Source organism: Protopterus annectens, chromosome 5.part1 (assembly GCF_019279795.1).
Source record: "Protopterus annectens isolate FY-2018-M chromosome 5.part1, PAN1.0, whole genome shotgun sequence".
NCBI classification, from domain to species: Eukaryota; Metazoa; Chordata; order Ceratodontiformes; family Protopteridae; genus Protopterus; species Protopterus annectens.
This window is the reverse complement of record NC_056736.1, coordinates 560,582,461-560,605,991: the sequence shown is the minus strand read 5'-3', so window position 1 is coordinate 560,605,991 and position 23,531 is coordinate 560,582,461. Positions and strand designations below refer to the sequence as shown.

Here is a 23,531-nt window from a genome sequence, read left to right as displayed (position 1 = left end):
GAATCAGTGAGGTGGTCAAAAAATGTGGTTCAAAAAATCCCAGGGTACTTTCCATGACACATGTGGAGATGGCACCCCCAGGGGCAGAGGGGGATCTGTAATGGGAGATGCCGCCCACACAGCAGAGGAGACCTGCAGAATCAAGTATCTAGAGACTCGTTCCCTGACAGCTCCTACCAGCGCTCCACCTCTGGAGGCAGTTGGGTGTCATGTGTCCCTGCCCTGCACCAGAGAACCTGGCTAGACATTACAAAAGATACATAGATTGGTGCGGAGGATTATTTCCAGAGGTTGTATAATCCCCCCCCCCCTTTTAACTGTACACAAATGCCCGATGTTCCGTGCAGTCAGAGGAAAGCAGCAGCACTGGACATAAAAAAGCTGCTAGAAAAAAATAGTCATCCAAGAGGTCCCCCCAGACCATAAAGAGTCTGGAACTTAACTCAAGATTCTTTTTATTGCCAAAGAAAACAAGGGACTGGAAACCAATTTTGGATCTTAGCAATCTGAACAAATCAGTTCAGTATACAAATTTCCAGATGGTCATGTTTCAGTCCATTTTGCCTTTCCTGCACAAGGACAACTAGATGTGCTTAGTAGAGCTTCAGGATGCATACTGTCTCATAAAAATGAATAGACAGTCAAGGAAATGCCTTCTGTGTGGGAGCCAGCCTATATCAATTCTGAGCTTTGCCCTTTGGCCTCACCACAGCCCCTAGGGTGTTCACCAAATACATGGCAGTAGTAGCAGTTCACTTGAGACTGCAAGGATTCTGGGTGTTTCCGTACTTGGACAACTGACTCATAACTACTCTGACCAGGCATCTTCTGATAAAAACACGAGATTATGTACTCCAGCACTTTGCTCTCATCTAGGAATTACCATCAGTCACAACAAATCTCACCTCGAACCATCTTAGACATTAAAGTTCATAGGAGCCTTGTTCAGTATGGCATAAGTGACAGCCTCTCTTCTGTTACCAAGAGTAAAGACTATTCAATTTCAAGTGAAAAGATAATTAAAATTTTTTGTCTGTCAGCTCTCTTGATTCTGCAAGCCTAGGGGGTCATTGTCTACTGTGATAGTTCTGGTTCCTTTAGCAAGATGCAACATGAAAATTCTTCAGTGGTCACTGGTAACTTAATGGTCGATTCTACACCAACCTATGTCCACGAAGATCAGAATAAATCAGCAATACAAATGGTACCTCTTGTACTGGATTCGCTCAGATCAGATATTACAAGACCGTCCCTTCATTCTTTCTCAATACAAAGGCATAGTGACCATGGATGCTTCCCAGATTGGGTGGGTAGTGGGTACTTCTAGGGAAAAACAGTCCAAAGCACTTTGTTACCAGAAGAGGCCAACACGCATATCAATGTCCTGTAAATGACAGCAGTACTCCTTGCACTACAGGCTTTTCAAGACTCTGTCCTTTCTGGGACTATTGCGATTCTGACTGACAGTATGTCAGTAGTATGGTACATCAAAACCAAGGAGGAACCAGATTTTTACCCCTTGTGTCGAGACGCTCTCAGAGTGTGGCAGTGGGAGATCTCATCCAGTCAATTTCTGATACCAACACACATTCCGGGGAAATCCAGCATGATAGCAGACAAGTTGAGCAGGTCCATTTTATTGCATCATGAGTGATCTCTTAACATGAAAGTTGTGGAAAAGATATTCCATCAGTGGGGTCAACCTTGCTGCAACCTGTTTGCATCCCACCTCAACAATAAGTGCAGCAAGTTCTTTGTCCTAATCCCTCCAGCGGGGGATTTACTGAGAGACACTGTCTTCCATGATTAGCCCCCCAGTCTCCTTTATACTTACCGCCCCAACTCTTCTAATTCCCAAGTTTCTCCAGAAATCATCTCAATTGAGGAGCACAGTCATCCTCATTGCACCTTATTGGCCTCGTCAGATTTGGTTCCCCGTTCTTTGACCTCATCTAGTTCACCCACCATGGATTCTGGATCCCTTTCCAGTCCTCTTGTCTCACCCAGCAGAAATGATACAACCAGACATTTCAGGCCTAAAGTTGACCTCATGGTTTCTCCACTTCCATTGATAGCCAGACAACTAAGGCTCTCCTCCCCTGTAAGTTGCATTCTTTTGTCTTACCATAAAGTTTCCAGTAGAAACACTTACATAAGTAAATGAAGAGATTTGTTTTTTGGGCACAGCAAAGAGACAGTGACCCTTTTTCAGTACCAATACCTAATGTTCTTGAGTTTTTGGGTGCAATTTTTAATGAAGGGACAAGCGCCTTAACTGTTAAAGTTCAATTAGCTGCCATTTCTAATGTCCACGTAGGAGTAAATGATTCCTCCTTAGATTCTTCAAAACTTTGTAAAGCCTTTATAAGGGGAACTTATCTTCTTAGACCCCTCCCCCCTTAAAGATCCAACTCTGCCATGGGATTTTAGTTTGGTGTTGCAAGCTTTAACTCAGTCTCCATTTGAAATGTCGGCAAAGTTTGAACTGAAAATGTTATGTTGTCCCATCTTGCCTTCATTCTTACTGGTTGGGTTTGGACTCGGACGTATACTAAAGCTCGAGGTTTTCCACTGGCTTGTGGCTATATCCCTATCCCATCATGCTCTAGTGAAGCTCCCTAGATCTCATTTGCTGCTAAACAGATCGGAGGCTTCCATCTTGGCTCTGGTTAAGTGATCAACATTTTATTATCTTTTACCTTTATTATCCCCTTGTTGTAAATATTTCTTGTTCAATTAAATATAGTTAGTGTTTACTTTCTTGTGCTTTTTATAGTTTTTTAGCAAAGTACATTGCTGTTATTGTTGCTTCAGGTCATTGTTTTTTTCGTTGGGCCTTGTTTCTCCCTGTCCCGGTTACATTTTACTACTGTTGTTAAACAAAAAATAGAAAGACATTAGCCTGTTTATGTTAGAGGGCTGCTGCTGCCCATTTTAGTTAGAGGGCATCTTGCTGTTGTTTATTATTAATAGTTTTTTCTTCCTACTACTTGAAAAAAAGGAACATTAGCCTGTTTAAGTTAGAGGGCTTCCGCTGCCCGTTTTAGTTAGAGGGCTACCTAACTTCCTCTCTTCCTTGCTGAATTTTCTGTATTAAAAAAAAAAAAAAAAGTTTGTTTCATATATAATTATACTGTTGTTATTTAGAGTGTTAAATAGTTGTTTGGCAGTTTTTTTGTTTGCTGCTGTTGTGTGTGTGTGTGTGATTGTGTGCTCTGTGATTTAAGCATGTCCAAGGAGCATAAAAAAACTAAGCCTTCGTGCCTTAAAAAGTGTACTAGATGCAACCAGAAGATGTCTATCACTGACTTCCATACTATATGTGCTTACTACTTGGGAGCAGTACATCTTCAGGAGTCATGCTCGATCTGCCACTGTTTTAGCTCCAGAGTGCTGTTAGAGTGTAAAAATAAACTAAATGTGAGAGGGTTGAAGTCCCCCTTCCAAGAAGCTCTAGAAGAAGGTCCAGGCACATCAGGATCAGTGAAATCTCCTTCATCCAAATCAGACAAGTCCCCTAAAAGATCCTGTCCCTCTTCAGGGCAATCTGAGCCTGTTAAAATGTTAAGCAAAATTGCATCTCCGTCTCCGACTATTTCAGAATCAACAAAATCTGCTTCATCGGCGCCAATGGAGATTGAACTCAGGAGCCGGTTACTCCTGTTCTGAGGTCACCTATTGTAGAGTCAAGTAAGATCATCTACCCTCTCCTCTACGTCCTCCAGAAGTCTTTCGGACAGTGATGTGGATAGGGTGGTGCATAGGCTTCAATGACACCGGCTCTGGCTAAACCCTTCTTGGCTCCAGCCCACAGGGATTTGGTGCCAGCCAAGACCATTCCACCGACATCGATTCCTCCTCCGAGCCGACCCTGGACCTTGGAGCAGGAATGCTTGGAACTGACTGTTGTGGAACCATCGGTGCCGAGAACCATCCTGGCATCTTCGGAAACATCTGCTCCGACATCCTTGGTTCTGTCTGAGGAGTCTAGGAACTGACGCTCTCCAGTCGGGTCCGGGGAGTCTGATCGGACAGTTGGCGGATCTGACCCTGCCTCTCAGGGCTTCTGCACGGGTGAGCTTGGCTCCTACATCGGCCTTGGAGTCGACCCCCTTGATTCCTGGGATTTATTCTTGCTCTTTGGAGCCGGAGGAGTCTTCGGATCAGGGGAGGGGGGCTTTTGTGCTGATGAGGAGGTTGCTGTCTCCTCAGACAGCTCCACTCAGGAGTTCCGACATTTCTCTCCCTAAGGTGCCGGCAACCGTCTCTGCACCACACCATCCACAGACCAGCAGAGACACTAGGCCTCAGGGTACCCCATCGGGTGAACCCCTCTCTTCCAAAACCTCTCCAGAATACGCTTCTGAAGAGGTCCCTTATAAGAGACACTGCAAGAGGAAGCATTTGGACTCCCCAGATGAGTTAGTCACCTCGGACACAGACCTCGATGAGTCGGAAGGGTCCCCACGGTTGCCCACTGAGGATGTCTCCTTCGTGGACATCCTAGAAATCCTTAAGCAGGGAGGCGGCTGGAAGCCCTTTAACTGTTCTGATGAGGAGTCTGTTTACCTGAAGGCCTGCGGGTCTCACCCTTCAGCCACTTGGATGTCTCCACCTTTCGACGAACTTATGGGACTAGTTAGTCGAAAGGCATGGGAGTCTCCAGATGCAGTGGAGCCTGTCCCTAGGAGGCCAAATAAGTTCATCACAGCCCCTTCAGATAAAGACTTCCTGACCATGGGTGTCCCTGTAGGTGCTATGGTGGTGGCAGCAGCCACCAAAAAGGAACATTCTGAAACATCCTCATTTGTTCATCCACTGAACAAGGAGTCTTGTACAATGGACAGATACAGGAAGCGCATGTTTGCTTCAGTGACTTTTGCACTTAGATCGCTGAACTATCTGACACATTTTGCAGGGTTACAAAGAGATCTCCTAAAGGAGCTAGGAGATACTCTCCAAGGTCCAGGGGTTTCAGACAAGGTTCCCTCTCAGCTCTCCACCTTAAAATCTCTGGTCAGCTCCTCACTGAGTCTCATTTCTTATGCAGCAGATGGAGCGTGCAGAGCAGCGGATTCAGGAATTTCCCTAAGGAGACATTCCTGGATGTGCTTATGTGACTTTGGGGAACCTTTCAAATCTTCCTTTATTAATGCCCCATTTGATGGCTCGTCCTTGTTCGGGCCAAAAGTTAAGGAGACGCTAACCAGGTGTGAACAAGAAGGAAAGACTCTTTCTGCCATAGGAGTTTGTTTTTCTGTACCTTCTAGACCTTATCCAAAAGGCCAGAAGCAGGGGGGAGATGTGGTTCCGTAAATCCCAGAGAGTTTTTCAGGACACACATGGTGACTGTTCCCCTAGGGGCAGAGGGGAAGTACAAATGGAAGACGCCGTCCACATAGCAGAGGGGGTCTGCAAAACCAGGGCAACAGAGATTCTTTCTGTGGTAGGCCCTTTCAGCACTCCTGAAGGGAGGCCCATCTGTCCATCTCTGGAGGCATTCAGGGGTCGATTATCTTTGTAAATAAAAGCCTAGCTGGAAATAACAAAAGACAAATGGGTACAAAGAATCATATCCAGAGGATACTCCATACCATTTTCTCTTCCCTTCCCAAACATAAAGAAAACCCCAGACGTTCCACCCAATCAAAGGGATCAAGCAACTCTAGAAATTCAAAAGTTGCTAGACAAAAGAGTCATCCAAAGAGTCCCTGCAGACCAAATAGGATCTGGAACTTACTCAAGATTCTTTTAGTGCCAAAAAGAACAGGGGACTGGAGACCAATTTTGGATCTCAGCAGATTAAATGAATCAGTAAAAAAGACCAAGTTCCGTATGGTAACACTGCAGTCGATTCTTCACATTTTTGGGAAAAGACAATTGGATGTGCTGTATAGACCTCCAGGATGCATACTACCACATAAATATAGACATGCCATCCAGGAGTCATCTGGGCTTCCGGCTGGGAGCCAGTCATTACCAATTTCGAGCTCTGCCATTTGATCTCACTACAGCCCCGAGGGTGTTGTCATGACTCATCTGAGATGTCTAAGATTCAGAGTGTTTCTGTATCTCAACCACTGGCTGCTAACTGCCACCACCAAGCATCTACTACTGGAATCAAAAGACACCACTCGCTCTGTCTGGTGTCACCTAGGAATTACAATAAATTACGAAAAATCTGCCTAGTTGCCATCTCAACATATCATGTTTATAGAGGCAGATCTAGGCACAATACACATGAAGGCAAAACTTCCTACAGAAAGAGTCGTTGTTTCTGAGTTAAGAAGTCTCCCACCTTCTCTCCAAAACAAAAGTACAGGCAAGAACAGTCTTGAAAGTCTTGGGAACCATGGCAGCTGCAATAAGTTTCTACAGTGGCTACTAATTTCCCAGTGGTTGTTAGAGGAACTACCCATGTCTCATCAAATTCTGTTAACAGAGTCCTGCAAGAAGGACCTTGTCTGGTGGCTTCACTCCGGTCACGTAACATCATGTCAGCCATTTCTTCCCCCTCAGCTGGTAGCCACACTGACCACAGATCCCTCCCAGATAGGGTAGGGGGGGGGCATTATCTGGGCAGGACAGTTCAAGGCACTTGGCAGGATCATGAGGCCCATTTGCACATCAATATTCCAGAGATGAGAGCGGTGCTTTTGACATTGCAGGCATTCCAGGACTCTCTCCCACTGGGAACAATTGCAATACATACAGACAATATGTCGATTGTCTGGTACATAAACAAACAAGGAAGGACCAGGTCTTACCCCCTTTGTCAAGAGGCCCTCAGATCATGGCAGTGGGCAATCTCCCAGCGCTTTCTAATAGCAATGCACATCCTGGCTAGGTCCAGCGTGATAGCAGACAAACTCAGCAGAGTGATTCTCTTGCCTCACGAGTGGTCCCTAAAACAAAAAGTAGTGGTGAGGATCTTCCGCAAATGGGACCAGCCTTACTGCGACCTTTCGCCACTTCCATGAATGCCAAATGCAGCAGCTATTTTGCCCTTATCCCCTGTCCAGGGGAGTCACCAAGGGATGCACTTGTACACAATTGGCCCACGGGACTCCTTTATGCCTTCTCTCCCTTTCTACTGATACCCAAGGTTCTCCAGAAAGCCAGCTTGTTGGGAAGGAAGCTAATTTTCATTGCCTCATATTGGCCTCTTCAGATTTGGTTCCCCTTCCTTTGGCCTCATCTTCAGGAGGAGCCATGGGTTCTGGACCCAGTTCCAGACCTTCTGACTTATATGTCCGGAACGCTCCACTTTTGTCTTCGAGCCATCAAATTGACAGCTTGTCTGCTCCAATTCTAAATATAGTCAGGCTTCCTAACCTCCCTCATTCGGTCAATCATATCTTGTTCTCTTGTCATAAGGCCTCAACGAGAAAATTATATATCAGTAAATGGAAAAGGTTTTCTTCCTGGGCATTAACAAGACACATTGATCCCTTCTCTGCTCCTTTAAGTTCTATTCTTGAATTTCTGGCAAAACTATTGAATGAAGGCGCAGCTGCAGCTACCATTTGTGTACAGTTAGCAGCAATATCTAATTTCCATATAAGCGATTTTGCCTCTAACTTGATGTCCCACAAACTATGCAGAGCCTTCCTGAAGGGTACTAATTTGTTAAGACCACCCATAAAAACACCCCTACCAGCATGGGACCTAAACTTTATTCTGTCCTGTTTGATCCTTCCCCTCTTAAAACCTGCGTCATCATATGATCTAAAATTCTTAACATGGAAAACAAGTATGTTGATTGCCATCACTTCTGCCAGAAGAGTTTTAGAACTGTAAGCTTTATCGATCAAGTCATCATATATGCTTTTTCATAAAGATAGAGCATCCCCTTCGTACAAACCCATCCTTCCTGCCAAAAGTATGTTCAGAGTGTAACCTAAATCAGCCCATAGAGTTACCATTATTTCCCAAATCATGGCAACAAGGCAGAATATAAGCTTCACCAACTGGATGTACATAGGCAATTATGCTTCTACTTAAATAGGACAAAGGACGTCAGGAAATCTTATCAGTTATTTGTGTCATTTTCAGAAGCAAAGAAAGGTACCCCTATATCTAAGGTCACTCTTTCAAAATGGCTCTCAGATTGTATCACTTTTATATATAAATCTAATAACAAAGTTCCCCCCTTTAAAGTCAAAGCTACTTCTACAAGAGTCATGGCAACCTCTTCACATTTAGAGCTAGACTACCACTTGATAGCATTTGTGCTGCTGCAACTTGGGCAACGCCTCATACCTTTATCACTCGTTACATAGTAGATTTGGCCTCCAGGGACAGGGCCTCCTTTGGCTCCACTGTCCTGAAGAATATACTTCTGTGAGCCACTCAGGAAATATGGTGCTAGGGACGCTGTCCTAACCAGTAAGAATGAAAGCGAGATAGGACAACATAACATAAAGAAGTTATGTAGTCACCGTAACGTTTCATGTTTGTTGTCCATCTCGCCTTCATTCTTACATCCTACCCTTCATCCCCCTACCTATGGCTCCTGGAGGGCAAAAGAGGACAGAGGTTATTTCTCTGGCAAGTGTGTCTCTGACCTTCTTCATTGTCTTCATAATATGTATTGATGGTACCTTAGGTTCCTAATGTTATCAGCAAACAAGATCTGGGGAGCTTCACTAGAGCATGATGGGATAGAGATACAGCCATGAGCCAGTGGAAGACCTTGAGTTTTAGTATATGGCTGAATCGGAACCGAGGATTGGTTCCGAACCCAACCAGTTAGAATGAAGGCGAGATGGACAACAAACATGGAACATTATGGTGAGTACATAACTTCTTTTTTTTAACCTGGAAAACTATCTTTTTAGTAGCTATAACCTATGCTCGAAGAGTCTTAACTTCAAGCTCTATCTTCTAAGCCTCCTCATTTAATTTTCCGTAAAGATAGAGTAGCATTACAAACCAACACATCCATCCTTTCTAAGGTGTTGTCAGAATCCAACATCAATCAATCTATTAATCTTCCAGTTTTCTTTTCAAATTTCATCAACAAAGGAGAATACATGTTGCATTTGTTGGATGTTCACAGACAGTTGCATTTCTATTTGCACAGAACAAAAGATTTGAGAAAAACAGATCAATTTTTTTTGTTATTGCAGAATCAAACTTGGACAAACCTGATATCAAAATAACTCTAGCTAAATGGTTAATGGATTGTACTTGATTTGTCTGCAGCAAGTTCTGTTTGCTCTTGTCGAAATCATTAAGAGGCCATTCAACCAGGTCCATGGCAGCTTCATCAGTATTCTTATCCAGGTCTTCCATGGATGATATCTGTGCAGCTGCAACTTGGGCTAATCCTCATACCTTGATTACTCATTACAAATTGGATCTGGTCTTGAGGGGAAGAGTAGCCTTCGGCTCAGCAGTGCTCAGGAATATCGCTCCTTAGAGTCCTCCTGGGATTCAGTTAGCTGGGGACTCTGTCCCACTTGTTGAGGAATGAATAAAAATTGACAACATCAGATAAAAAAGGTATGTACTCACAGTAAAGTTCCATCTGTGTTGTCCATTTTCCTTCTTCCTCAACACCCATCCCTCCACCCCCCTATCTTTTAGTTTCTGACTTCTGGAAGAGCGAGAAAATAATAAGGGAAAGAATGTTTCTGCCTTTGAACTCCAGGTACTGGTTTCTCATTTTATAATTGTTTCTATTTTTCTTTGAAGCTATAAATCCAGCAAACAAGATCTGAGGTATGGTAGGAGACTAGAGCATTATGAGTAAGGGTGGAGCTTGAGAGTTTCCAGTATCCACGAGCTGTAAAAAGTGGCAGAGTTGGATCCGAGAGTCAGATCCGGAGCACTTGTTGAGGAAGAATAAAAATGGATAACACTGATGGAATGTTATGGTGAGTACATAACTTTTTTTTAATTTTTGTCTGTCACTTTGTTTATGAATAAAATATACAAATATATAGTAAGCTATTTAAAGTATGATGACTGTAGATAATCATTTTGTTTTTTTCTTGTGTAATTTAACACACTTTTTTAAAACTTGGACATTCTTTTCTCAGATCTGTGCCACAACCATGGACTATACTGCTTCTCAAAGTCTGCAACAACTGTACCGAGATGTATTTGTACTAACCGTGTTTTGTTTTGTTTTATTGCTTTATTTAGAATTGCCAACAAGCAACACATGATAAATGCTAAAACACCAAGACAAGTCAGTGTACGCTTATCAGTTCAAAAACTTGCCAGAGAAACCAAATGCCCATATCAAATTGTAAGTAAAGTGGACAATGAACAAAACAAACAAAAAAATTCTAATATGTTGGATTGTTGAGTTTGATATCTAATATGATTTATTGTTAAGCTATTATATGGATGAGTTATGTGTAAATTTCTGGAATATATGACAGCCTTGATAAATTTTTAATGCTGTAAAACTTTGTTAAACATCAGACTCACAAACAAAAGAATAAAATAGAATTAAAGCAATAGCAATTAACTGTTGCAGTACACTTAGTAAAAATAAAATAAACCCAGCAAGTACCAAGTCTATAATGGATACTTCTGAAGATTCAAAAGGAATCCCCCAAGATTGTTGTGGTGACTCCCTTCTGGCGAAGACAGCCGTGGTTCTCCCTTCTTTTGGAAATGGGCAGGGGCAATTACCACAAGCTTCCTCACAGGCTGGATCTACTCCCAAAAGAAAAGGGGTGTTTGATACAACTCAGCATCAATTAATATCAGTTGACCTCCTGGATGACAGGGTCTTCATTCCTTTTAGGTACCTGTTTACATTGGATGTGCAGCAGGTACTAATGGAGGCGAGAAAGCCTGCTACTAGAAAATCATATATTAGCAAATGGAAAAGGTTTTCTTGTTGGTGCCAACAACATAACCAGCACCCATTCATGATTAGTTGCTCTCTGGTTTCATAATAAGTGCATTACTCTCCTATGGCCTTTCATATTCCTCGATCCCAGTTAATTTATCGGCTATTTCAGTATGCCTTCCATGGATCCTCCTCTTTCACTGCAGTCTCATGTCAGAATGTTCTTGAAAAGGGTTTTGCATGAGAGGTCACCAAGAAAACTGGTGGCCCCTCGAGATCTTAATTTTGTGTTAGAGAAGATAACACTTGCTCCATTTGAATCTGCTGATTTGGCCGACTTGAGGTTCTTAACATGCAAAACAGTTTTACTGATTGCTCTGACTTCTGCAAGAAGAGTATCTGTGTTGCAAGCTCTTAGGGTGAGTCACCTCTATCACATTGTCTATATGGACAGGATTTCTTTGAGAACTAATCCTTCTTTTATGCTTAAGGTGGTATTTGAGTTTTCTTTAAGCCAAACATTTCATCATCCTCTTTTGTTTCCTGAACCTAAAAATGAGGGAGAGAGGATATTCCATACCTTGGATGTCCACAGACAACTCTGGTATTATCTTGCCAAAACTAAATCTTTGAGATCTTTGGATCAGTTGTTCATTTGTTATGAAGGTAAGAAGAAGGAACAACCTGTGTCAAAACAGACTATTTCCAAATGGTTGTCTAAGGCTATTGCCTTTTGTTATACTCACCATAACAAAACTTTTCCAGGCAGTGTCAAGGCCCACTCTACCAGGCCTTGGCTTCATGAATGGCTTTTTGAAGAGTTGAATTCTAAAGTATTCTCGAACCTGCTACTTGGTCATCTATAGAAACATTTACAAAGTACTGAAAACTTGATTCCTTCTCTAAGTCCAGATTAAACTTTTCCACCATTCTCCAGGGCTTCCTGGACTTTTCTTCTTTCACCTCCCAAATGTAGTAGCTAAAGTTATCTACCCATATAGCTAAGGCTACTACATCAGTGATCAGTATGATAAACATATTGAGATTATGTATGTAAAACTTTCCATAACAGTAAATGTTCAAATGGTCACTGCTGCAGTAGCTGCTCCCTCCCTCCATTTCCTTTTTTAGTGTGTTTTTTGTCATGGTGTGGATATTTATTCTTTGTTGCCTAGTATAGGCCTTTCAGGGCTTAGCCTTCCTGTCTCTGCTGGCAGGAAAGCTCTGAAAGGCTTCTTGCCCAAACTTGTCTTTTAGTCAGTTCAACTTGAGCCGTCTGACACTTTAGAAGCATGAAAGGTGCATTGAAACATTGGAAGCTGGCCTGATGTTATATCCTTTGCAGGATATAACACTTACAGCTAAGGCTACTGCTGCAGTGATCATTCGAACAGCTACTGGTATGGCAAGTTTTACTTACACAACTTTTTTTCTTTCTTAAGCCTACAAATGAAGGAGAAAGGATACTCCATCCCCTGGGTGTCCACAGACAACTCAGGTATTATCTTGACAGAACTAAAGCTTTCAGATCTTCGGATCAGTTGTTCATTTCGTGTAATGGTAAGAAGAAGAGATAACCTTTGTCAAAACAGACTATTTTCAAATTGTTGTCTAAGGCTATTACATTTTGATCTGATATTGTCAATTTTCATTCCTTCCTTACATATGGGTTTGGATCTGATCCGTCGAATCCATCTTGGCCTTTAGAATAGCTTGTGGCAACCAAAAGGTGCTTGGGCACCTCCCCTTACCCATAATCATCCTTCCCTCTTACCTCAGATCTAGTTTGCCACTTTGCGAAGATGTGGTCATTCCTGTGCTCTTGAACAGATAAGTGGGATTTTCACACTATTAAATTTTTTCCTGCTGTTTTAGTCTAACTTTCACCACTTTCTCCCCATTTTATTGAAACTCCCTTTTTTCTTAGTAACCGTTTTTTACTAGGTTACTTTCACTTTCCCTCCCTTTGGGGTAGTTGCGCTATTATCGGTAGTAGCTTTCCCCTTCTTTCTCCCTTTTCACTTTACTACATCTCTTCTAGCGATTATCATCTTCTTTTGGCTGTTCCCATTAGGGGTCGCCACAGCGGATCATCTGTTTCCATTTCTTCCTGTCCTCTGCATCTTGCTGTGTCACACCAGCCACCTGCATGTCTTCTCTCACCACATCCATAAACCTTATCTTAGGCCTTCCTCTTTTCCTGTTATCTGGTAGCCTCATCCTTAGCATCTTTTCCCAATATACTCAGCATCCCTCCTCAGCACATGTCCAAACCAGCCTAATCTTGCCTCTCTGGCTTTGTCTCCAAACTTTCCAACCTGAGCCGGCCCTCTAATATACTTATTCCTAATCCTGTCCACCCTCGTCACACCCAGTGCAAATCTTAACATCTTTAACTTTGCCACATCCAGCTCTAACTCCTGCCTTTTTGTCAGTACCACTGTCTCCAACCCATATAATATAGCTGGTCTCACTACCCTCTTGTAGACCTTCCCTTTCACTCTTACTGGTACTCGTCTGTCACAAATCACTCCTAACACTCTTCTCCACCCACTCCATCCTGCCTGTACTCTCTTCTTCACCTCTCTTCCACACTCACCATTACTCTGAACCATTTATCCCAACTTATCCACCTTCGCCACCTCTACTCTTTGCATCCTCAGCATTCCTCTATCCTCCCTCTCATTCACACACATATATTCTGTCTTAGTCCTGCTGACCTTCATTCCTCTTCTCTCTAGAGCATATCTCCATCTCTCCAGGGTCTCCTACACCTGTTCCCTACTCTCACTACAGATCACAATGTCATCTGCAAACATCATAGTCCACGGGGACGCCTGTCTGATCTCGACTGTCAACCTGTCCATCACCATTGTAAATAAGAAAGGGCTCAGAGCTGATCCTTGATGTAATCCCGCCTCCATCTTAAACACATTCGTCACTCTCACCGCAGACCTCACCCCTGTCACACTACCCTCGTACATATCCTGTACCACTCTTACATACTTCTCTGACACTCCCGACTTCCTCATACAATACCACAACTCCTCTCTAGGCACCCTGTCATATGCTTTCCCTAAGTCTACAGAAACACAATGCAACTCCTTCTGACCTTCTCTGTACTTCTCCATCAACACTGTTAGAGCAAACATCGCATCTGTAGTGCTATTTCCTGGCATGAAACCATACTGCTGATCACTAATCATCACGTCCCTTCTTAACCTAACTCTTCTATTATGCTATTCAGCAGCGTTATATATCACAGTATTCTGGTTCTACATTGCACGTCACAAATGAAAGTTGACCAACTATTACATTTCAAAGCTGGAGCATTTTCTGGCTTGTTAAACTTGATTTCTGTATTAGTAGCTGTATTTAGAGCACAACCAAAAGCTGTTTGCTGAATTTCCTGATTGCACTTAATTTTAAATCGTTTTTTTCTTAAAACTTGCATATTTTCTGTCCTTGACCTAGCACTCTTGTGTGGGGTCATTTACTGCACTGTTATAACTTGATATTACTTGTGAACCTCTGCTATCTCTGTAAAAAAACAAAAACAAAAAAAAAATCTTGCTTTTTTCCACTTTTCTGAGAGTTAAAAAAGTTCAGTTACAGGCTTGCTGTTCCTGAACTGTTTGAAAGTTTCTGTGAGGCCATTTTTGCTTGGGCTGAAGGAGGGTCTCTGTGTTGATCAGTGGCAGTGAATAACATTGAGCAGCTTCCCTGCCCCCGTAGAGGTGGTTACTGACTTGAAACTGTAGTTTTATTGGCCACTAGGGGTCATTTCCAAAACTCCTTCATCCTCCTCAATTAAAACCTAGTTGCCTCGTGGTTTGGGCGTCTTTTCAGGCTTGTTGGCTGTTGGTGAAGCACCCTCCAAGAGGAAAAAACGCTGAGAGAAGAAGGGAGCCACTTTTGAGATTTTAAGTATTTTTTCTCTGTTTATTTGCTAAGTTTTTCTGCATAGCTGCCTAGCTTGAGCATTTTCTGGCTTGTTAAACTTGATTTCTGTATTAGTAGCTGTATTTAGAGCACAACCAAAAGCTGTTTGCACTTAATTTTAAATCGTTTTTTTCTTAAAACTTGCATATTTTCTGTCCTTGACCTAGCACTCTTGTGTGGGGTCATTTACTGCACTGTTATAACTTGATATTACTTGTGAACCTCTGCTATCTCTGTAAAAACAAAACAAAAAAAAAAAATCCTGCTTTTTCCCACTTTTCTGAGAGTTAAAAGTTCAGTTACAGGCTTGCTGTTCCTGAACTGTTTGAAAGTTTCTGTGAGGCCATTTTTGCTTGGGCTGAAGGAGGGTCTCTGTGTTGATCAGTGGCAGTGAATAACATTGAGCAGCTTCCCTGCCCCCCGTAGAGGTGGTTACTGACTTGAAACTGTAGTTTTATTGGCCACTAGGGGTCATTTCCAAAACTCTTTCATCTTCCTCTCTTAAAACCTAGTTGCCTCGTGGTTTGGGCGTCTTTTCAGGCTTGTTGGCTGTTGGTGAAGCACCCTCCAAGAGGAAAAAACGCTGAGAGAAGAAGGGAGCCACTTTTGAGATTTTAAGTATTTTTCTCTGTTTATTTGCTAAGTTTTTCTGCATAGCTGCCTAGCTTGAGCATTTTCTGGCTTGTTAAACTTGATTTCTGTATTAGTAGCTGTATTTACAGCACAACCAAAAGCTGTTTGCTGAATTTCCTGTTTGCACTTAATTTTAAATCGTTTTTTTCTTAAAACTTGCATATTTTCTGTCCTTGACCTAGCACTCTTGTGTGGGGTCATTTACTGCACTGTTATAACTTGATATTACTTGTGAACCTCTGCTATCTCTGTAAAAAACAAAACAAAAAAAAAAATCTTGCTTTTTTCCCACTTTTCTGAGAGTTAAAAAAGTTCAGTTACAGGCTTGCTGTTCCTGAACTGTTTAAAAGTTTCTGTGAGGCCATTTTTGCTTGGGCTGAAGGAGGGTCTCTGTGTTGATCAGTGGCAGTGAATAACATTGAGCAGCTTCCCTGCCCCCCGTAGAGGTGGTTACTGACTTGAAACTGTAGTTTTATTGTCCGTTTTGGGTCTATTCCTGCTTCTTTCCAGCCCCTGCTATCAAGCACGCTTTAACGTGCTTTAGCGCGAATTAGCACGGAGTTGCCACTAGAGCAGCATCGGGCAGCGCCGGTTAAACAAGGTTAAACTCTTTCTGGCTCCAGAAAGTCTGTTCTTCAATTTTTCCCTTAGAACTGCTCTGTTAGGAACCTAAACAGTTTACACCTTCACTAAAAGTGCAGCACTTGTTCCAAATAGCTTTTTCTTCTCAAAAAGCTCAGCACTTGTCTTATAAGCATATCCCTTGTCTTATAAGCATTCTCTTTGCAGGTCAAGCACTCCTATATTATACAAATCTCTCACTAGCAAAACCCCCCAGGAGTGCCCACTTCCCTGCTAAGCCCACTACTTTTCTGTCTAATACCAACTCATAATTCTTTCTAGCATGTCGAAGGGTCAGATGCTGGCGTCCTCTCCTGCCCAGTTGGTGAATCTGGGAATTCTGAGACAATGTTACAATTGCCTCATGTACACGGACAACCCTCTCCTCCTCCCACGTAACACTAACACTTGTGAGAGATGCAGCTATTTAGCCAGACTGGCGGCTGAGCTCTCTCAACTCAGGACTGGCAAGACCAGGCAGGAGGAGAAGGCAACTACACACACCACAATACCAGTCTCACATAACTCAACCACACCACTGAATCAAATACATAAACACACTAAGACATACTCGGAGGCTCTGAGTAAAAACTTACCTAAACAGCAGAGGCCTCCAAAGCAGACACCCAAGCAACTGCAAACTCAATACACCACACAAACAACACATAAACAACAAAATCAGTGTGCAAAGCAGTCACTGCCCTTAAGGCCAAATACAACACCAAACATACTTGTCATAGGTGACTCCATAGTCAGACACACTGGCGTCCGCTCACCAGACTGAGTAAGGAGAAGGTCACAGTAAGCTGCCTGTCGGGCGCTAGAATCCGCCACATAACGCAAGCACTCAGGTCTCTCAACAGCAGGTACAAGTACGACTCAGTCATTGTCCACGCTGGTGTCAACGACCTGAGACGTACCTCCTTGGACTACATGAAAAGAGACATTGAGGAGCTCTCTGATTATGTAGCCCAGGCAGGTATGACCCTGACCTTGAGCAGTATCCTACCTTCACCTAGAATGATGCCACAATACAGTGATAAGATGATCAGCTTTAATAATTGGCTTAAATTCTGGTGTCATTCAAAGGGGATCCAATGTCTGTCTGCCTGGGATGACATGCTGGACAAGCCACGCTGCTTCGCAAGGGACGGCTTGCACCTGTCACCGCTAGGCTTCCGGATATTGGCAAAGGCTCTTGCCACCCCCATAGTGCCTTTTTTAGGCAAGGCTCAAATTCTAAACCTGAAACACAGGTCCACTGCTCGAACAAGGAAACAGTTGCAAAACCACCAGTAGTCCACGTACACCCACTTCAGCTTGAAGAAACAAACTCCGTTGACATAAAACACAGGTTTATTTGTTTTTAAGCCACAAAACACTCCATTCAAGTAGATGGTTTAGCGCTTTCATCTGATCTCTCAGATTTCTTCAGAACCACCATTACCAATTAACACACCCCTTTTATACTCTGTTTGGCGCCAAAAGTTATTCAAAGTTTTAAAAACATTAAAAACTTTTCATAATATATATTTTTCAATGTGTAAAAACTATTACATTCATTACTAACAAACCTGACATTTATATTGTGTACTTTAAATACCAATACAAGACAATTTTATAATATATTATTTGTTGTGTAATCATAAGAACGTTTCATGTTCATAATTGTATAGTCTCCCTTCTTTAATTAAAAATATGCTAAATAATTATTATGTAACACTAAAAAATGCATATATATGTGATTTGCTTTGGACATAAAAAATACTCCAAGAGTATAAGTAACCACAAGAAAAGTCAAGCCCTATCCAACATTAAAAACGGTTTAATGCTGATGTAGTCATTTAGGCCAGGGGGGGTTGTGGCATCACAAATAATTTGCCATTCACTCTCTTTGTAGGATAAAAAGGTTTTCCAATTACCCCCAAATACTGTCATTTCCACCTGGTCTATTATAAAAAATTTAAATGTATGTTCTTGTCCTTTATCTAATACATGCCTGCTAAGTGCATTCTTTGTATCCTTTTTTCTAATTTTATATAGATGTTCATAAATCCTCGCCCTGAGTTTCCTCTCCGTTTTGCCTACATAATAGGCTGAACAGATGGTACACAGGGCGAGGTACACCACCCTTTGACTGTTACAATTACCCCTAAGACCCTTCACTCTAGTTTTTGAAAAATTATCCAATGTTGTGGTCTTGTCCTCATTGATGTATTTACAATAGTTACAACTACCACAGCTTTTTGTCCCACTCCAAATCTTCTTATTGTTTTTATTATTGTCAGTTGATTGAACTTCCAATAGTTTTTTCAAATTTGGTGCTGTTTTAAATACACATGTCAATTTAGTCCCTATGTATGTTTTGATATTGTCATTGCAAGTTAACAATTCCCAATATCTTTTAAGAGTGTCTATCACAATATTTGAGTAAGGGTTAAATCTAATTACACACACGGTTCTATTGACCCCTGACCATGTCTTCTTGTTCTTTGATTCAAGTTGAACACCAAGTAGGGACATATATTTGATGTTCCAATTATTTTTAACCCAGAGCGTTACTTCTTCCACCATCCCTCTCGGGTATTTTCTCTCCAAAAACATCTTTGCAATACCTTCAATTTCTTTTTCCATGATGTCTTTAGTAGAGGACATCCTTGCTGCCCTTATGCATTGTCCTTTCAGGATGTTCTTAAAAATATGTTTAGGATGACAACTGCCAAATTCAATGTAATCGTTAGAAAACGTAGTTTTTCTATGAATCTTTGAGCTAAATCCATGTGAAGTTGTACTAATGAATGTGTCTAAATAGGCTATCCCACAAACTTCTTTTTTGTATGTAAATCTCAGGAAGTCAGTGCTAGAATTGATGAAATCAATAAATCTTGGAATATCTTCTTTTTGGCCCTTCCATATGATAAAAATGTCGTCCAAAAATCTTGAATACAATGAGATGCTCTTGAAAAATTCACTTTGAAAGAGAAATAGATTTTCCCATTCTAGCATGACTAGGTTAGCGAATATGGGGGCACAAGATGCCCCCATAGCCACTCCCCTAGTCTGCCTGAAATATTCACCCTCAAATTCAATATAGTTGTGGTCCAAAATTAACCCCATCATGTCCAAAATTAGTGATATTTTGTCCCAACTCAATCCTGAATACCTTTTCAAGCTGTTCTCAAAGTATTCCAATCCTGTTGTGTATGGGATGCAAGAAAATAAGTCTTGAACATCTATTGTTAAAAAAGTTATTTCTTCTGACCATACATCAACTGTTAACCTACTCAGAAATTCCCAGGAGTCTTTTATAAGATGCACTGAATCATAAATATGTTTTGTCCACTGGTCAATCGCCACACCCAAATTATAGGTTTTGGAGTTGGAACCTGCAATGATCGGCCTAAATGGTGGTGACTCTAGTGATTTGTGAATCTTCGGAATGCCGAAGATGTGGGCCAATCTTGGGTGTTCAGTTCTCAAAAAGTTATAAATTTCGTTTGTTACACGGTTGTCCAGTAAGTATTCTTCAATCACCAGATCTATCCTGTGATAACCTATGTTTATTTGATTCAATGAAACTTCTTCATAGTTGTTTGACAAGAAAAGGATGTCCTGTATAGCTCTGGTGTAGTTAATAGTGTCAAAAATAATGATGCCCCCACCTTTGTCAGGCTTCATGAGTCTAATGTTTTTGTTATTCACAATTTGTTGTAGACAATCCCTCTCTCCTTTGGTTAGGTTATCATTAAACATGGAAGTCAATAAATTGGTCTTATAAATATCCCTATTGAGTTTATAAATGTCTTTAAGTACCATCTTTTCAAAGTTAACAATTTGTGGATGGGAAGTCGGTATGTATGCACTTCTCTTACTTAGTCGGGTGGTGTAGTTTCCCCTACTTGAAGGAACATCATCCCTATCTTGGAATTGTAGGGCCAAATTAAGTCTTCTACAGAATAATTTGATTTCCTTCACCGTATCAACTAGGTTAAATTTTACAGTGGGAATATATTTCATTCCCTTACTGAAAAGGTTGTAAAAATCTTGAGACACAAAAAATTCAGTGTAGTTGTAAACTTTGAAACCTGCTAGGGTTGAAATCAAAGGGCCCTTCCTGTTGGTTGTAGGGGAACTGAATTCAATAGGTGCCACCTCTAAATTAACCGGGTTTCCATCAACTTTAGTTAAAGTGTTGTTACCTTCCTTTGGTGTGACATGACCTAAATAGTTATTAATATTGTCCTTGGTTGTAACTTTGGGGCTCTTTGGACAGTCATTTCCTATGAAATGTATCACTTTAGCATAAACTTAATTTGGCCCTACAATTCCAAGATAGGGATGATGTTCCTTCAAGTAGGGGAAACTACACCACCCGACTAAGTAAGAGAAGTGCATACATACCGACTTCCCATCCACAAATTGTTAACTTTGAAAAGATGGTACTTAAAGACATTTATAAACTCAATAGGGATATTTATAAGACCAATTTATTGACTTCCATGTTTAATGATAACCTAACCAAAGGAGAGAGGGATTGTCTACAACAAATTGTGAATAACAAAAACATTAGACTCATGAAGCCTGACAAAGGTGGGGGCATCATTATTTTTGACACTATTAACTACACCAGAGCTATACAGGACATCCTTTTCTTGTCAAACAACTATGAAGAAGTTTCATTGAATCAAATAAACATAGGTTATCACAGGATAGATCTGGTGATTGAAGAATACTTACTGGACAACCGTGTAACAAACGAAATTTATAACTTTTTGAGAACTGAACACCCAAGATTGGCCCACATCTTCGGCATTCCGAAGATTCACAAATCACTAGAGTCACCACCATTTAGGCCGATCATTGCAGGTTCCAACTCCAAAACCTATAATTTGGGTGTGGCGATTGACCAGTGGACAAAACATATTTATGATTCAGTGCCGCATCTTATAAAAGACTCCTGGGAATTTCTGAGTAGGTTAACAGTTGATGTATGGTCAGAAGAAATAACTTTTTTAACAATAGATGTTCAAGACTTATTTTCTTGCATCCCATACACAACAGGATTGGAATACTTTGAGAACAGCTTGAAAAGGTATTCAGGATTGAGTTGGGACAAAATATCACTAATTTTGGACATGATGGGGTTAATTTTGGACCACAACTATATTGAATTTGAGGGTGAATATTTCAGGCAGACTAGGGGAGTGGCTATGGGGGCATCTTGTGCCCCCATATTCGCTAACCTAGTCATGCTAGAATGGGAAAATCTATTTCTCTTTCAAAGTGAATTTTTCAAGAGCATCTCATTGTATTCAAGATTTTTGGACGACATTTTTATCATATGGAAGGGCCAAAAAGAAGATATTCCAAGATTTATTGATTTCATCAATTCTAGCACTGACTTCCTGAGATTTACATACAAAAAAGAAGTTTGTGGGATAGCCTATTTAGACACATTCATTAGTACAACTTCACATGGATTCAGCTCAAAGATTCATAGAAAAACTACGTTTTCTAACGATTACATTGAATTTGGCAGTTGTCATCCTAAACATATTTTTAAGAACATCCTGAAAGGACAATGCATAAGGGCAGCAAGGATGTCCTCTACTAAAGACATCATGGAAAAAGAAATTGAAGGTATTGCAAAGATGTTTTTGGAGAGAAAATACCCGAGAGGGATGGTGGAAGAAGTAACGCTCTGGGTTAAAATAATTGGAACATCAAATATATGTCCCTACTTGGTGTTCAACTTGAATCAAAGAACAAGAAGACATGGTCAGGGGTCAATAGAACCGTGTGTGTAATTAGATTTAACCCTTACTCAAATATTGTGATAGACACTCTTAAAAGATATTGGGAATTGTTAACTTGCAATGACAATATCAAAACATACATAGGGACTAAATTGACATGTGTATTTAAAACAGCACCAAATTTGAAAAAACTATTGGAAGTACAATCAACTGACAATAATAAAAACAATAAGAAGATTTGGAGTGGGACAAAAAGCTGTGGTAGTTGTAACTATTGTAAATACATCAATGAGGACAAGACCACAACATTGGATAATTTTTCAAAAACTAGAGTGAAGGGTCTTAGGGGTAATTGTAACAGTCAAAGGGTGGTATACCTCGCCCTGTGTACCATCTGTTCAGCCTATTTAGACGGCAAGTCGGAGAGGAAACTCAGGGCGAGGATTTATGAACATCTATATAAAATTAGAAAAAAGGATACAAAGAATGCACTTAGCAGGCATGTATTAGATAAAGGACAAGAACATACATTTAAATTTTTTATAATAGACCAGGTGGAAATGACAGTATTTGGGGTAATTGGAAAACCTTTTTATCCTACAAAGAGAGTGAATGGCAAATTATTTGTGATGCCACAACCCCCCCTGGCCTAAATGACTACATCAGCATTAAACCGCTTTTAATGTTGGATAGGGCTTGACTTTTCTTGTGGTTACTTATACTCTTGGAGTATTTTTTATGTCCAAAGCAAATCACATATATATGCATTTTTTAGTGTTACATAATAATTATTTAGCATATTTTTAATTAAAGAAGGGAGACTATACAATTATGAACATGAAACGTTCTTATGATTACACAACAAATAATATATTATAAAATTGTCTTGTATTGGTATTTAAAGTACACAATATAAATGTCAGGTTTGTTAGTAATGAATGTAATAGTTTTTACACATTGAAAAATATATATTATGAAAAGTTTTTAATGTTTTTAAAACTTTGAATAACTTTTGGCGCCAAACAGAGTATAAAAGGGGTGTGTTAATTGGTAATGGTGGTTCTGAAGAAATCTGAGAGATCAGATGAAAGCGCTAAACCATCTACTTGAATGGAGTGTTTTGTGGCTTAAAAACAAATAAACCTGTGTTTTATGTCAACGGAGTTTGTTTCTTCAAGCTGAAGTGGGTGTACGTGGACTACTGGTGGTTTTGCAACTGTTTCCTTGTTCGAGCAGTGGACCTGTGTTTCTGGCTTTTTGGAATCAAATTCTAAACCTACCACCCTAGAACACAAAAAAGGAAAAAAACTAAGGGTAATGCTGCTCAATGCCAGAAGTCTCAATCTCAAGATGCACGCACTCGAGGCCCTTCTCAGTATGGAGAACATCGATGTCTGTGCTGTGACAGAAACCTGGTTCAAGGCTCCTGAGAGCACCCCAGCACTATCAGGTTTCACCTCATATCATGCGTTCCGGCCCCAAAATCCGGACAACACCAAGAAAGGAGGGGGGGGTGTCCATATTCATAAAGGACACCCACACCTCAAGGTTGGTGGCAACGCACAATGCATCGGAGACCATCCAGGTGCAATTAACCATAGGCAAGACTGCTCTGCAATTTGTAGCATGTTACAGGCCACCCTCTCAAACTCAGGAACCTCACATGGCCTTCCTGAAAACATTGGAGGGGATAAATGTATCTCCAAACACCATCATACTAGGTGACTTCAACTACCCTAATATAGACTGGGAACACTACTCAAGCC

The 23,531-nt window shown here is 41.0% G+C and overlaps 1 protein-coding gene across 1 annotated transcript in view; it reads left to right on the top strand.

Annotated features, from left to right (window-relative positions):
* LOC122803530 (ADP-ribosylation factor-like protein 13B) overlaps positions 1–23,531 on the top strand; it is an 817,640-nt gene that overhangs the window by 546,790 nt on the left and 247,319 nt on the right. The window contains exon 5 of the mRNA XM_044073180.1: positions 10,153–10,258. Within this exon, the coding sequence (XP_043929115.1) occupies positions 10,153–10,258 (106 nt within the window). The remainder of the gene's footprint in view (positions 1–10,152; positions 10,259–23,531) is intronic.